This window comes from Garra rufa, chromosome 11 (assembly GCF_049309525.1).
Source record: "Garra rufa chromosome 11, GarRuf1.0, whole genome shotgun sequence".
Lineage (NCBI taxonomy): Eukaryota > Metazoa > Chordata > Actinopteri > Cypriniformes > Cyprinidae > Garra > Garra rufa.
In genome coordinates, this window is record NC_133371.1 from 35,410,447 (window position 1) to 35,428,412 (window position 17,966).

Below are 17,966 nucleotides of genomic sequence, written 5' to 3' on the forward strand. Positions count from 1 at the left end.
CCTTTTATTTTCTGAGGCCGACACTCCGCCGAGCCCACGCCACTTTCTCAGAGCTGCCACATCAGGCCGGAGGCTGCGACACGGCTGAGATGGCGAACGGTCCTGTCAGGAGGTGAGGATATACAGGCTGAGCAGCAGGTAGTCGCCAACCTCTGCCACCGAACTGAACATCACTGATTACAGTCTGCTCAATGGGTCAGTGCTGTTGACAGACCATCTGAGCTATAGCACAACACCCACACACCAGCTCTTTATTGAGTTAGTTTTATTTTAGTTATGTTTTTGACATGACCTTTCTGAAATCCTATTAATTTACACACACACACACACACACACACACACACACACACACACACACACACACACACACACACACACACACACACACACACACACACACACACACACAAAGATTCAGTTATAGCTCAGGTAACAGTCTAGAAACTTTTGAAGAACTGAAGAAAACAAGCCCCTTTATTATTCTTGTGTCAACCAAAGAAGCCATAACAACAGTAACTGGAGTAAGTAATAGTGTGTAATATCACACAATTTTAAATAAAATTAGAATTTTCATGGTATTCTAACAAATCCATAAAATAAAAATTATATATATATATATATATATAAAATGTAAAAAAAGAATACATAGAATAAAAGAAAATAATATGCACTAAAATAAAAAATATAAAAAATATATATAATAAATATATAAAATAAATTATAAAATTAAATAAATAGTTAAATTAAATAACACAAATAACACAAAATAAAAAATTATATATATATATATATATATATAAGAATACATAGAATAAAAGAAAATAATATGCACAAAAATAAAAAATATAAAAAAATATATATAATAAATATATAAAATAAATTATAAAATTAAATAAATAGTTAAATAGTTAAATTAAATAACATAAATAACACAAAAAAAAATATATATATATATATATAGAGAGAGAGAGAGAGAGAGAGAGAGAGAGAGAGAGAGAGAGAGAGAGAGAGAAAATAAAAGAGCTCAGGTTACAATCTAGGAACTTTTGAAGAAGTCAAGCTACTTTTTTAAATATTTTTCTGTCAACCGAAGAATAACAAAAGTAACTTTGACTAGAGTAAAAATAAATGAAATATAAAAAAATAAATAAATAAAAGAAGAAATATATATAAAACAAAAAATAGAATAAAGTTAAATTAATATATGAGAAAAGAAAATATAAAAGAAAATAAAAATATATATAAAATAAATAATAAAAGAAAAAATAGTTTTTTTTGTAATGTTTTTAAATAATTTTCTTATGCTCATTTATCTGATTAAAAAATACAGTAAAACAGTACTATTGTGAAATATTTTACAATTTAAAATAATATCATAGTATTCTAAAAAAAACATGTTCTTTCTGAAATCCTATTAATTTATACAAAAAAAAAAGATTCAGTAGGAATCTATATAGCTCAGGCTACAATCTAAGAACAGTCTTGTTTTAAAATAGTTTAAAATAAAATAAATAGTTTTCGGTTAACAATATTAGTTTTATGGTTTTGAAAGACTTTTATTATGCGCATTTATCTGATTAAAATACAGTAAGTAATATTAAGAAATAAATTAATATTGTGAAGTTTTAACAATTTGTAATATTTATTTTTTATTTTGAAATCAATATACTATATAAATGTTTTAAATGAAATCAATAAACATTGTTAGAGCAATAACACTACTGTAGAGTACAATTTTAAATATTGAACGCTTTTGTAATAATAATACAATTTCTTGCTCAATTTTTCTAATTTATTTGGTTATATAAATATATTTATAAATGCAATGTTCAAACCTCACATTCTCTTTTGATTAAATCTAGTCATATTCATATATTCTTGCTCATATATCCTATTGCATATTTGTTCTTTATAATGATTTTATTTTGTATTCATATTATATATTTAGAAGCTAAATGATTTACTGTAGTTGTGCTCTATGTATGATAATATTATATTAGTGTTAATAATTTCTTCTGGTACCAGAGTGCTCCTCTATGTTTGAGTGTCTATATTACCTGCTAGCTTAGCCGATAAGGACACAGTTATTTCTTTTTTAATGTGTGCCATAAAGGAGAAGGACAAGTGGAAATTATTTTCCGAAGTAATTGACGCAACGCCAACTATGCTGTGAATACAGCTCAACTTGTATTGAACCTGGAACACTCCTCTGAGCTGCTGAAAATCACAGGTGCAATGAAGAACCCAGGAAGCCTTTTATAGACTTCACAAAACTGAAAAACCACAGAGCAGACAAGAGGAAAGGCAACTGAGAAATGAAGATATTTTTTCCCAACAAAAATAGCCTGTAGAAAGGGAGAAGAAAGAGAGAAAGAGAGCGAGTGAATAAAGGCCTGCCAGAAGTCTAGCTGTTTGCTCAGTTATCAACACGCACAGAAATGTCAGAGTGCTGCTGTGTTTCCCCCTATAGGCAACTGTCCTCCCAATTCAGAACAAAATAAATATTTCGCACGACACACGCAAAAAAGTGAGGAGGGAAGTAGGGAGGAGCCTGCGGAGAAAGAGAGAAAGAAGGATACGTTCAAACCATATGTTCATTACTGCCACCATCAACATTGGCCCAATTTACTTTCCTAATGCATGTTCCTGGGTTTATTGGCTCTGATTACATAGAGAGGGTTCGGAATTGAAACGCATTTACAAACAGGTGGGACTATCAGACTGCAGATTGATCAAATAATGTCTGTATAAACAAATTGTAGAAGTTTGTGTGTCAACCAATCGCATGCAGGGCTTGTTCCAGCTCTATAGCGGACTGTCTTAATCGAATTTATATTTTAGTTTTAAAATAAAATAAAATAAAATATTTTGGGGTCAATAAAATGTTTTTCTTTTTCTTACGTTTTTGAAGGACATAAATAAATATGTAAGTAAATACATGTTCCAGCTATATAGCCAAATTTACAGACAAAATACAGTAAAATAGCAATATGGTGAAATATTTATTGCTAAAATAAAATCAAATATTTTGGGGTAAATACATTTTTTTCTTAATCTATAAAAATACTAAAACAAAATACAATAAAATACAATATATTTTTTTAAATAAAAAATAGAAGTATGAAGAAATATTTAAAAATGAAAAAATAAATAAATAAATAAATAAATAAATAAATAAATTGGTCAAGCAAAGTAACCTGTAACGATTACTGGATAAAATAAAATAAAATAAAATGAAATGTTGGGGTAAAAAAAAGGCTTTTTTTTACATTTTTGAAGGACTTTTAATGCTTATTTATCTGAGTAAAAATACAGTAAAATAGTTAAATATTTATCTAAATATAAATAAATATTTAAAAATAAATAAAAAATAAAAATAAGTGTATAAAATTATTGAATCAATAAAGTAAAATAAAATGAAATGAAATGAAATGAAATGAAATGAAATGAAATGAAATGAAATAAAATAAAATAAAATGTTGGGGTAATTTTTTTTTCACATTTTTGAAGGATTTTTTTTTATGCTCATTTATCTGAGTAAAAATGCAGTAACAAAATACAGTAATACAGTAGCAATACGGTGACATTTTTATACATAAATATATAAGTAAATATATGTTCCAGCTATATGGTGGACTGTCTCCACAAAATTTTCACTGTAGTTTTTTTTTTTTTTATAAAAAAATAAATAAAAAAATAAAATATTTTTTACATAATAAATAAAAATAACTAAAATAAAATAAAATAAAATAAATAAAAAATAAAATATTCTTGTGTCAGCCAAGGTAACCTGTAACAGTGACTGAAGTATATATAAATAACAGTGTTTGAAATAAAATAAAATAAAATAAAATAAAATTAAATAAAATTAAATAAAATTAAATTAAATAAAATTAAATAAAATTAAATAAAAATAAATAAAATTAAATAAAATAATTGGGGGTAAATTATTCTTATTTTTTTTTTTTTACATTTTTGAAGGACTTTTCTAATGCTCATTTATCTGAGTAATAATACAGTAAAATAGCAATATGGAGAAGTAAATACATGTTCTAGCTATACAGTGGACTGTCTTAGCCAAATTTACACTGTAGTTTTTTAAAGAACAAATAAAATCAAAATGTTTTTTTATGTTTTTGAAAGTAAAAATACAGTAAAAAAAGCAATATGGTGAAATATTTCAGAATTTTTTGTTTAATATATCGCAACAGTAATAATACTATTGTAGAGTTGTATTTTAATCTTCCAACCACCTTTCATATACAGAAAACTGTTTCTGCTCTAAACAATTCCCGATAAACAAAATCAAGTCTTACCCTACAGTCTGTCCTCTTTGAACTTCGTTTCACTCAGCACTTCATCTTGACTTGGCACTTTCTAACACTGCCAGCAGTAAACACGTGAACACACACATGCATGTAGTGGCACAGCCTTGCAACTTGTTGAAAAGGCAGCTTGCAGAAAGCTTCACTAATCAGGCGCCGTGCTGAGCTCTTTAATTTCTAACCTGTGCCAGCGGTCATGCTGATTAAAGCAAGCAGGGGGTAGGGGCAGAATATCTTAAACCCAAGACCCAAGTGGGAGGCCCATGACTGTTGCTTCCAGTGCTGATTAATGTAGGCTTCTTTAAAAAGCTCTCAATTCCCATTTTTCATTTCCTCTCCGGACACACACTGGCATAGTCTCGTGCTTAACGGGGCCTTTGAAAAGAGGCGTTAAAAAAGCAATACAGATTCATCCTGCCTTTGCCAGACGCTCAGGAGAGTTCGACATAGCGGAGGAGGCACGCTGTGCACATCTGCACCCCTACATACACAACCCTAAAGAGGAGAGAGGATAGAGGAAGCCACCGGAAAAAAAACCTCCAGCCCCTGCTGCGCACACCTGCACCCACAATGCACTGCACACATGTTCCTTCAGTACAACAGTGGCAATGGCAATGTTAACAGGAACAACTGGCCAGGACACAACGCTATGTGAAAATGATGAAAGCAACTTGTTTGATTAATATGAAGGATAATGGAACTATAGAAAGCTATTCTTTTATTCGTGAATGGTGTGAGGCTTTTTAAATGATCACTTTTACATTTATTCCAAGGAAATGGTTATAATTGAGAGGCAATAGACATTAAAATGGATGTACTCTCCATAAATCATGCATCTTCTCCATTAAGGTATCTTAAAAGGTGATAGACATGGCAATGAAAATGCAGCAAAGAATAAGAGCCAAAAAATAAATTATTTTTTAAAAAGGCACTCAGTTCTGATGGCAATAAAGTGCATTTATATAAAACAGTAAAACATACTTTTTTATTATTAAAAACTTAACTCCTCAGTATTCCTTGTGATTACAACCTTTCTTAACCCGTTTTAGGATAGGATCAAAACATGCATTAAACATTAGATGCCATATATTATTATAATATATAATATGTATGTATAAAACATTTTCAAAAAATTCTAAATATTTATTATTAGTAGTATAACTATAGTATAGTTCTTATATAAGTATTTTTTTAACAAAATAATAACACAAATAATTTAAAAACATATTTTCCAGAGTTAAAAAGGGCTGAAACACCTAATAAAAATAAATTAATACCCTCAGGCAACCAGAAAGATTAAAAAATAAAATAAAATAAAATAAAATAAAATAAAATAAAATAAAATAAAATAAAATAAAATAAAATAAAATAAAATAAAATAAAATAAAATAAAATAAAATAAAAATAAAAATAAAATAAAATAAAATAAAATAAAATAAAATAAAATAAAAAATATTATGTTTTAAAACCATGATTTTTCTGACTTAATAAAAATAATAATAAAATAAAATAACTTTTACAAATATTCTAAAAACATGTTTTACTTAAAAAAGGGCTTAAAGACCTAATGAAAATTAACTATAAATAAACAAAATATTTAAATATATTATTAAATACTAATAAATAAATAAATAATAAAAACAAAGCAATAAAATAATAACAAATAAATAAAACAACTATTACATCTGTTTTCAAAACATGATTTTTTAAATAAAATAAAATAAAATAACTATTACAAATGTTCCAAGCTTTTTTCTAAATATATATATACACCCACACTAAAAAAACAAACAAACAATAAAAAACACAAATATTTTAAACTTGTGTTTTGTTTTAAAAAAGGACTAAAAGACCTAATGAAAATAACGTATATGTTTAATAAAATAAATAAATAAAACAACAAAAATAATAAAAAAATAAAATAACCATTACAAAAGAAAAAAAATGATTTTTATGAATTAATATAAATAAATAAATAATAAACATATGTTACAAATGTTCTAAAAACTTTATTGTTTTATCCTGAAATCCTGAATGTTTTTTTAATGGGCTAAAACACCTAACGAAAATAAACCATAAGTTTATAAAAAAAATAATAATAAATTAAAAAAAAAAAAAAATAACAAAAATAAATAAAATAAAATAACTATTACAAATGTTTCTAAAACATTATTTTATTTTTTCTGAATTCATAAAAATAAATAAATAAAGTAATAAAAAATAAATAAAATAACTATTACAATTTTTTTTAAAACATATTTAAAAAAAAAAAAGTAAAAAAAAAAGGGTCTGAAAGACTTAATGAAAATAAACTAACACCCTCAGGCAACCAGAATTAAAAAAAAAATAAAGATGAATAAAAATAAACAAACAAATAAATAAATAACAAAAAAATTTATTAAATAAATAAAATAAAACAACTATTACAAATAAGCAAATAAATTACAAATACTATAAAAACGTATTTCCCAGAGGGCTAATGACCTAATAAAAATAAACTAGAAGTTGAATAAAAAATAAAATAAATTAATAAAAATAATAAATAAAATAAAACTACTACAAATGTTTTAAAAACATGATTTTGTTTATCAATTAATAATTTAATAATAGGTTAATAATAATAAAGGCTGAAAGACCTAATGAAATTAAACTAACACCCTCAGGCAACCAGAAAGAAGACTGCAAATAAATACATTAAATTAAATAACACAAAAATAAAAAATAAAATAAAATAACTATTACAAATGTTTGATTGTTTTTCCTGAATATATACACACAAATGTTATTATATAGTATAAAACACAGCATTTCTATATATTGACACACATTCTGCAGTGTTGTTTTCGTCAACGATGACGATGACGAAATCATTTCGTTGACGCCACTTTTTTCCATGACGAAAACGAGACGATGACGAGATAAAAATGGCTCGTTGATGACTAAAACATGACGAGACGTGTGTGAGTTTTCGTTGACGAGACGAGAATAGACGAAAATGTTAGTGGGTGGTCCGTCAGACGTTTAAAATGCATGACATTTCTGCTTATTGTGCATGCCAATTAAAACCGAAAAAAGTATGGCAAGCCGTGTTAGCATTAAATGCTCTTTGCCATACTAGTATGGCAAGCCATTTTAGCATTCCATCCTTGTTTGTCTTTTATGTTCTAAAACATTCCTTCATTATTGTAATTATTGGTGAAAATAGTCGATCCGGAAGCTCACATTGTGTTGAACTATAGATCTGCTATTTTCAGAACTTATAAGTGACACTACCCAACAGCAAAATACTTACTGACCTACATTAATTTGTTAAAAGACTACTTTTTCCCCTTTTTTTGACTAAAACTAGACTAAAACCTTTTTGACTTTTCGTCGACTAAAACTAGACTAAAACCTTCTTGACTTTTCGTCGACTAAAATTGGACTAAAACTATCACATATAGAAGTGACTAAAATTTGACTAAAACTAAGAAGCATTTTAGTCCAAAAGACTAAGACTAAATCTAAGATGGTTGTCAAAAACAACACTGATTCTGACTAAAGCCAATACAACAGAGCTTGGCCTGTGGGTGTTTATCTTCTCCCTGGTTGCATGAAGGTCTTAGTTTAATTTCATTAAGTCTTTCAGCCAAATTTCATTTCCTCTTTTGGCGATTAGATAAACCCTCTTTGCTTAACTAAGTTAGAGCAACTCTGGAAGCAGGGCGGAAAGTTTCCCACTGTTAGGGACTCTCATCTCCCTCCACCCTAACTCACTCCCGACTGAGCGCACATTACCGTTCACAGGCTAAATGTATCCGCAAACAGGCACGTCGTTTCCGCCTACTCTACCTGCGAGGAACTGGATCCTGGATCGGTTCATCCCGCCCTTATCGTTGATATCTGAGGCTGATGTCTGTTTGTTTATGTTGTAATGAAAGCAGCACAACCCACTCTTGACATAAAAAAGGATTTGATATGATCTCTCCCATCCTATTATGACTTCACATTATTTAATTGTTTGTCTGGTATATTTTTGGTGAGAGTGTGGGTGATGAAGGCTGGCAAAATCTCTTCTTTTTAAAGGAGAACTCCGGTGTGATATTGACCTAAAGTGTATTGAATCATGATACCGAGTGTGAACGTACCTTGCATATTTCATCTCGGTTTGTGTCCAGCTGTCCGAAATCTGGGGTCAGTTAGCCGATGCTCACAACAGCTTGTCAATGAAAGTCAATCGGGCATCGAAGGAGCCATGTAAATAAATCACTGTTTTACGCCATTTACGAGGCACAAAGTAGCTCCGCACTTCATCGGTAGACTTCCTAGGGCCCTGACATTTAAAACAAGACATTGAGAACTCAGAAAAAGCACCGGTAGTTTATTTACAAGAAGATTTATACAGACAGTACCTGGTAGAGAAAATCCGGTAGCCGCCATCCTGAACTTAGTCACGACAAATCGAGTGTCGAGCACCAATGAATTCATCAGGTTATCAACGTATCGGGTTGTAGTTTCCTTCGTGCTCGACACTCGACCTATCGTGACTACATTTAAGATGGCGGCGACTGCTCTGTTCCTGGTGGAAGATGTCTGTATAAATCTTCTTGTAAATAAACTACCGGTGCTTTTTCTGAGTTCTCAATGTCTCGTTTTAAATGTCAGGGCCCTAGGAAGTCTACCAATGAAGTGTGGAGCTACTTTGTGCCTCGTAAATGGCGTAAAACAGTGATTTATTTACATGGCTTTTCCGATGCCCTGTTCACTCTCATAGACAGCCTGTTGTGAGCATCGGCTAACTGACCCCAGATTTCGGACAGCTGGACACAAACCGAGATGAAATATGCAAGGTACGTTCACACTCGGTATCATGATTCAATACACTTTAGGTCAAAATCACACCGGAGTTCTCCTTTAACTAACTGAAACCATGTTTTTTGTGTTTTGGGGTTTCCATAGTGACAGGCCACAAAAACCACACACAAGTAGAAAAGAAAAAAGCAAAGTGCTGTGATGGAATCGCTGCAGAATCATGGGAAAAATGATGGAAGGATTGAGAAATGGAAGAGCAGTGCTGTGGCCTCTAAGGACGGGGTTGTATCTCAATGAATTTCTTATTTCTGGAGGGCAGGGGACTGAAGAGAGTGTCATGCAGTTTGTAAATGGTCCAATTCTTTTTTGATTTATCAGACACATCATGAAAACAATGTAGCATTCTCTGGTGGCGAGATAAACGCCGGCTGCCATTTGTGAGGGATGCTCACGATTAGCTTGGCGAAGATATCTCTGTGGCACGCGGTGTGAACATGCACGCTCCGAGATAATGTGTTTGCTCATTAGGGATGACTTCCAAAGTGTACTACATTTTTTTTTAATAAAACATGTCATTTTTGCTTTATAGCTATGCTGAGAAGATACAAAAAAGATCCTGCAACCCTTTGAAAAAACGATTTAGATGCCATGATGTAAAACACATTATTTGTGTAACATATTTTTGCTGGAGTAAGATGATGAAAGCTGAAAAACTGATATATTTTTCCAAAAATATAATATTTTCTGAAGAGAATTGAGTGATGTTGGCCTGTGCAAAAATATATAAAAGTTTGAGATCAGTAAGATTTTGAATGTTTTTTAAAGATGATTCTTATGCTCATCAAGGCTGCATTTGATCAAAAATCTACAAAAATACAGTAATATTGTGAAATGTTATTTCAATCTAAAATAAGTGTTTTCTATGTGAATATATTTTAAAAATGTCATTTATTCCTGTGATGCAAAGCTGAATTTTCAGCATAATTACTCTAGTCTTCAGTGTCATACGATCCTTCAAAAATCATTCTGATTTTGCTGATTTATTATCAATGTAAAAAAAAAGATACTTTTTCAGAATTATGTAATTAATAAAAAGTTAAAAAAAGAACTGCATTTATTTAAAATAGAAATCTTTTGTAACAATCGAAACTTTCATTTAAACATTTGTTGTCAGTAAATTTTTATTCTTTAGTTTTTTTAAAGAAATTAATACATTTATTCATCAAGAATGTGTTCAATTGATAAAAAGTGATAGCAAAGACTTACACTAGATAGAAACTATTTCTATTTTTAATAAATGCTGTTCTTTTTAACTTTTTATTCATCAAAGAATCATGAAAAAAGTATCACAGGTTCCAAAAATTTCAACATTGATAATAAAAGTAATAAATTAGCATGTTATAGAATGATTTCTGAAGGACCAAGTGACACTGAAGACTGGAATAATGATGCTGAAATTTATTATAATTACAAATGTAAACACATGATTTTTTTCTGAATATATATATATATATATATATATACACACACACTTACACACAAAAAACGTATTTTATTAAAAAAATGACCTAATGAAAATAAACTATAAGCTAAATAAAAATATAATAAATAAATAAATAAAAATAATAAATAAAATAAAATACAAAATAAAATAACTACAAATGTTTTTTTCTAAATTAATAAAAATGTATAATTAAAAATAAAGTGATAAAAAATAAACAACATAAAATAACTATTACAAATGTTTTAAAAACATTTTTTTTCTGAATATATACACACACAAATTGAAAGTAAATAAATACATGAATTACAAATATTTAAAAAACTAGAAACTAGAGGTTTAATAAAAATAAATAAATACAAAATTAAATAAAATATAAAATAATTATTACAAGAAAAAGAAATAAAATAAAAATAAAATAAAAAATATTTTCCGGAGTTACAAAATAGGACAGAAAGACAGATAGACAGATAGACAGATAGATCGATAGATCGATAGATCAATAGATCGATAGATAGATAGATAGATAGATAGATAGATAGATAGATAGATAGATAGATAGATAGATAGATAGATAGTAGGGATGCTCATATTGACCGTTTAACCGTTAACCGACAGTAAGAATTTTAACCGATTATTACTATCAGTTAAACGGTTTAAAAGGGTTTTTTTCTATTCTTTTTTTTTTACATTTGCTGCATGCTGAAAGAAATAATGCTATTTGTAAGTTATCTGTTTACTCACGTGCGCATGTCGACACGTGCAGTGTGGCTGTACAGACATATTTTGCTTCACCTTTACTTAGTAAACTGATGTAGTATATGCAACTCAATGGCAAGTGGCGTTATTGGGTTATCAGAGAGTGAATCCGTGAGTGAATGTATTCAAATTCTGAATGAATTATAGTCTAGAAAGTGCGCAATAGGCGCTCCCGTTACAATCACTGGAAAGCTATCACTCATCCTAGAGTAGTTCATCGCAATCTCATAAACTTATTAAAAAGTAATAAAATAACCTTTACACTGCACAATTAATCTCTTATTTATATAATGCCAACACTTTCTTTGTTTTAATAAGAGAGTTCGCGAAAGTGTAGTTTCAGCAAAACTGAAACCGGCACTTTGGTTGGTGAGTGGATTGTAACATAGCCTCCTCTGATTGGCCACAGTGATAATCAAATCAACATACATGTCTGTGATTGGCTATTGCTGAACGCTGTAAAACACGCGCTTCTCCTCACGCATATGACAGTGGATGGAAGTCCCGAACCGCAAATTGAAAGGGTTTATGTGATGGTGTTTTTTTTCGCGGATCTAAGAGTTAACAGACAGTGGTCCTGCCTATCCATACAGCATGTGGACATGTTAAAAACTAGGCACACTGAGGTATTGGCTGGCCTGCTATATATTTTTATGTCCGACGAGAAGAATAAGACCGGTACAGTTCTTCAAAGCGCATAAAAGGATTCAGTGTGTTTTAGTTTTGTCATCTTAATTAGGTAGTTATTTAATTTATACATATTTAGTGTAGGCCTATTTATATTATTCTTTTTTTTTTCATTCAGATTTTCTCTGTTCTCAGAACCGCTGCTGATGCGTGATAATTTAAGTATATGTCAATACAGTTTTTGTTGTTGCTCTGTATGCTGCTGTTTGCACGTTAAAATAAAACATTTGCTTGTATTTTTAATGTATCATCACAGATACTCGTGCATTTTATTTTTATTTTAAACTAATTTATTATTCTAATTTTATCAGTTAACGGTTAATGTTCGGATAACGAGCAGCGGTTGTCGGTCAGGAAAATTAACCGAAATGAGCATCCCTAATAGATAGATAGATAAAACAAATGTCTATAAAAAAAGAACAATCTTTAAAAATAAAAAATAAAAAATTGTAACACAGGTTCCAAAAAAATATTAGGCAGCACAACTGTTTCCAACATTGATAATAAAAGTAATAAATCAGCATGTTAAAAAATAAAAATTTGAAATGTAATTTACATAAACGTAGCAGCAGCATTTTTAAAATGAAAGAAAGAGATCTTTTGTTTTCTAAATGTTAATGGTTTCATGCCAAAAACGGAACAACATCACTGCAAATGAAACTTTGTTGAGTCTACAGGATTTTTCATCTCCCACGTAGAAATCATAAGTTCATTCAAAGTAACAGCACACATCTTTTCAACAAGCCAACACAATTTGAGGTATCAAGCAAGTCCGTAGACTTGTTAACCTCAAGTATACACCAAAACAACAGAGAACCGAACCCAACTACTGAGAAACAACAAAAGTTACAATTCTTATCGTCCACAGTCTGTGTTCCATCAAACCAAACCATAATATTCTCTCCAACCACTATTATCAAAGCCTTTTAGACCTTTAGCCAACTCTGATCTCGACTTACTTCTTCCAGTAATCAGTTCCCAAGACACATCCATTTCAACCGCAAGAGCACGAGCGCTGTTAGGTCAGGGAAGAGTACCTGTGGGGGAGCCCTCCAGAACCTCCCCAGAGTAACGCGGCTCCTTGAAGATCGGTCGGTTGTCGTTCTGGTCAATAACAGACACGTCCAGGTCTACCGGTCCCTCTACCAACTTGCCACTTAGGTCAGTGGTGGATACCTGGAGCTGTGAGAGGCAGAGAGAGAGAGAAAGAGAGTGATTTACACACACATCCACAAAAAGGAAAGCTGTTTCTGGTAGTAACTGACAGAGGAAGTGCATCTTCAGTTGCTTTCAGTATCAGGGAATTGAGATTTCACTTGCGATGTGAGATGATTGGCAAACAGTTTAATCTTAGAATGAAACCTGAAGAAATCCTAAGATGGATGATAGGATTTTGTGGGTGTTGTTAGCTGAAGAAATACAAATGTTCAGGTATACGGCACAAACAAAAATAATATCCAGAGATGTTTTACATTTCACACTGTTCTCTCTCGTTTTCTTCACCATTTGCTTGCTGATATGACACAGTGGGATGTTTTTTTAATTATGGGCCTTTTTGAATGCTAAAAATACACACTTTTCGAAATTACTAGTTTATATAATTTGCATACTATCAGTATCGCCAGAACCATCGTGAACAAATGCCATTTCTGCCTCAACTGTAGTCACTCATTTGGGATGGAAATTAAATTTGCAACATTATAAATTACACATCTTTTTAAGCTAATTGCATACTTAGCATTGCATTTACCCTAAACAGAGACAAATGAATAATATTGTCATACTTTTTGAATCTCACAAAATCGTAACTTGATAGAAAATTGGGCACAATAAAACCTTTATTTTTAGAAATTAATATAAAATGAAAGGCTGCTCTTTTAAATATTCCTCAAAGAATCACAAATTAATTAAATAAAAATTAAATTAAATTAAACTAAAAATAAACTATATACATGAATACATTTAATTTGACTTTTTTATTTTTAGACGTTAATATGAAATGAAAGTCTGTTCTTTTAAATATACCTCAAAGAATCCTGAATAAAATAAAATAAAATAAAATAAAATAAAATAAAATAAAATAAAATAAAATAAAATAAAATAAAATAAAATATAATTAAATGAGCATTTTCTGCTGGGACTATAAATATTCATACATTTAATTGTACATTTTTTTATTTTTAGAAGTTAATATAAAATGAAAGGCTGTTCTTTGAATATTCCTCAAAGAATCCTGAATAAATACAATTATATTAAATTAAATTAAAAAAGAAGTCCCAGCAGAAAATGCATCCTTAATAAAATCCTAAAATAACATAAAATAAAATTAAAATTTTAATTTTTTAAAAATAAAATAACATTTTTCTGATAGATATATATATATATATATATATATATATATATATATATATATATATATATATATATATATATATATATATATATACACAGACACACACACACACACACACACACACACACACACACATACACATTTAATGTTCATTTTTTAAGTCTGTTCTTTTGAATATTATTCAAAGAATCCTAAATAAAATTAAAATAAATAAATAAAAAAGTCCCAGCAAAAAAAAGTTCAAATTTTTCCTGAATACAATAAATAAAAAATAATAAAGTAAAATACAAATTTTCTTACTGTAGAATATTACTATATATTAATGTTATTTTTTTTAGATTTTTAGAAATTTATGTAAAATGATAGGCTAAATATTCCTCAAAGAATCCTCGATAAAATAAAATTATATTTAATTAAATTTAAAAATAATTCCCAGCAGAAAATGCTCTAATTTATCCTCAATAAAATAAAATAAAATATATTTAAATTATTTTAAAATTAAATGTTGTTCTTTTGAATTTTCCTCAAAGAATCCTGAATAATGTGTGTGTGTACACACACACACACACACACAGTAAAACAGTATATAATTTAATAGTACAGTACAATAATACAGTAAAATGCATAAAATTACATAAAATAATAGTAAAAGTAATACAAGTAGAAACAACCAGACACAGAGCCCAATCGTGACACATAGATTGTGATGAAAAAATAGCATGTACGATGTTGCAAAAATGGCAGACATGGACTGCCAGGGTCTTTAGGAGGGCCTCATGGATAATGGCTACCTATGCTGCTTGTGGTCAGCAATTATTGAAAGACCTGAGAGGAGATGAGTGTTTGTCTGTGATTGCGGCGGATCTGTGGTACGAGAGGTTGTCTGCTCTAATGGCGCTGAGGAGAAGAGCTACAGAGGAAGAATGGATTACTAGTTCTCAGAAATACACAGGCAATTTATGAAGGCACTACACAATTTGATTCAATTGATTCACTGCTTTTTGGCTGTCTGATGCAGGGTCTGATGCTAACAGCAGATTATATATGAAATATTCATGACATATTTGTGATGATAAGCAATGTTTGATTAGGTATGATTTAAATGCACTTTTTATTTCACCATTAGGTGAAGACTGTCATTAGACAGGTTTTCGCAATCACTCCCTGTCCTGGAAACATGAGAGTGCATGAGGGTGAGGCAAAAAATATTTTAATGAAATTAGATGATGGTAGTGACACAGACATGACTCAAATGACAAAGCAGGCAAGTTTGATTATTGCTCATTTGAATTAATTTATTTAAAGCTTTGCATCTGAGGCTATTTATAGAATGTAACAGTAAAGACATTTATAATGTTACATTTTATTTTTTTAGATTTTTATTTTAAAAAATTTAAAAAGAAATACTGTTCTTGAGTACATTCCTAAATGAATCCTAAATAAAACCAAATAAAATAAAATACTTTTTCTTTTTTTTTTCAGTTTATTATCATATTCTTATATTGGTTATTAAATTTAAATTTTAAATGCCATTCATCATTTATTTGATTAAAACAGCAAAACAACATGACTGGATTAATTTTAACTAGATTTGCAGTAAGAATATAACAAGAAGTCAGCAAGGAACATTTATTGAATGTGACATTTATTTATATTAATACAAAATGAAATGCTAAATACTTGAATATTCCTCAAAGAATCCTGAATGAAGTAAAATAAAACTATTTTTTCCCTATTAATTGTTATATTGTTTTTATAACAGTTTCCAAAAATAAAAATAAATAAATAAACAAAACAAAACATATTTAAAATAATTTTAAATGAAATGCTGTTTTTTTTACTCAAAGAATCCTGAAAAAACTAAAATAAAATGTATTTAAATTAATCTAAAATGAAATGCCACATTCATGTTAATTTTTTTATTTAAATAATAAATGGAATAAAATGCTATTCTTTTGAATATTCCTCAAAGAATCCTGAATAAAGTAAAATAAATAAATAAATAAATAAAATAATAAATAATTAATAAATTAATTTATTTTGCTATTTATTATCCTATTGTAATGTTGTTTTTTTGCATAACAGTTTCCAAAAATAAAATAAAATGTTTTTTTAAATTAACCTAAAATTAAATGCTGTTTTTTAATTGTCCTCTAAAAACCCTGAATAAAATTAAATAAAATAAAAAAATAAATAATTGCTTTTTATTATCATATTTGTTATATTGTTTTTTTGCTCTTTTTGCATAAAAAATACGATTTAATTAAATTAAATTAATATATATATATATATATATATATATAGCTATTTGTTATTTGTTATCATATTGTTATATTGCTTTTTGCATAACAGTTTTAAATAAATAAATAAACAAAGAAAATAACTTTTTTGGTATTTATTATTATATTGTTATACTGGTTTTTGCATAACAGTTTAAAAAAATGTAAAATAAGAATTAATAAATAAAAACATTTAAATGAAATAAAATACAATTATTGCTATTTATTATCATATTGTTACATTGGTTTTTGCATAACAGTTAAAAAAAAACTAAACTAAACTAAACTAAAATTAAATAAAAAAAATAAATAAAAAAAATAATAATTCTTTGCTATTTATAATCATATTGTTATACTGGTTTTTGCATAACAGTTTCCATCAATTAATTAATTATTGTATTACAATAATATACAATACAATAAAAAAAAAAAAAAAAAAAAAAATATATATATACTGTATTTTACTTTTTGAATAAACATTTTAAATCATTGGCTGTTTGGAAAAAAATATAGAGTAAAATACATATAGTAAAATCGCTGAAAAATACTGAAATATAATTTCTGGGATAAGTCAAACCACGTCAAGTCAAGTCAAGTCAAGATTATTTATACAGCGCTTTTTACAATACAAGTTATGTCAAAGCAACCTTACAGTAATAAAATAATAAAATAAAATGTCAATAATAATGCAAGAGTTCCATATTGCAACAAAGTCAAATTGGGGTATAAGTCAAACCATGTATCCTTGGCCAAACCTGTATGACTTACTTTCTTCTGTGAAACTCAAACAAAAAAAGTTTATATGAAAGTCATTCAGTTTGGCAAGGACATGAGGGTAAATACATGAAGAGATAATTGTTCTATTTGTGAGCAAACTATCTCTTTAACTTTCCACAACTCTTTCTCATTATCCCATTTTCTCAGCTTGTTTTTGCCTGACTGGACCCAAAAATCCTCCCTTAGAGGCGAATACCACAGAGTCCAAGGTGACTAAAGAAGTACAACCGTTGGGGAGAATGGATTCATATAGAGATAAAGAGAAACCGAGAGCCGGGAAGCCATACACAGTCTTAAAAACAGGTAGACAACACAGAGAGTCATGTGGGGAAAATGAGAATGAATATGAAACAACAACAACAGCGCGGGGACGTGTTTGGGAGTGTGACGGGAGGGGTTCGCGAGAAGAAAAGGAGAGAAAGAAGATTTATCTGCTTTTCACAGTGTGAAGTTTCACAAGGGCCCACCTGAGAGCGCGGTGATGGCTGAGGCGC

At 29.0% G+C, this 17,966-nt stretch overlaps 1 protein-coding gene across 1 annotated transcript in view; it reads right to left on the reverse strand.

The window, feature by feature from the left end:
* The window catches only part of cdh13 (cadherin 13, H-cadherin (heart)), a 491,247-nt gene that overhangs the window by 176,613 nt on the left and 296,668 nt on the right, over positions 1–17,966 (reverse strand). The window contains exon 7 of the mRNA XM_073850194.1: positions 13,101–13,245. Within this exon, the coding sequence (XP_073706295.1) occupies positions 13,101–13,245 (145 nt within the window). The remainder of the gene's footprint in view (positions 1–13,100; positions 13,246–17,966) is intronic.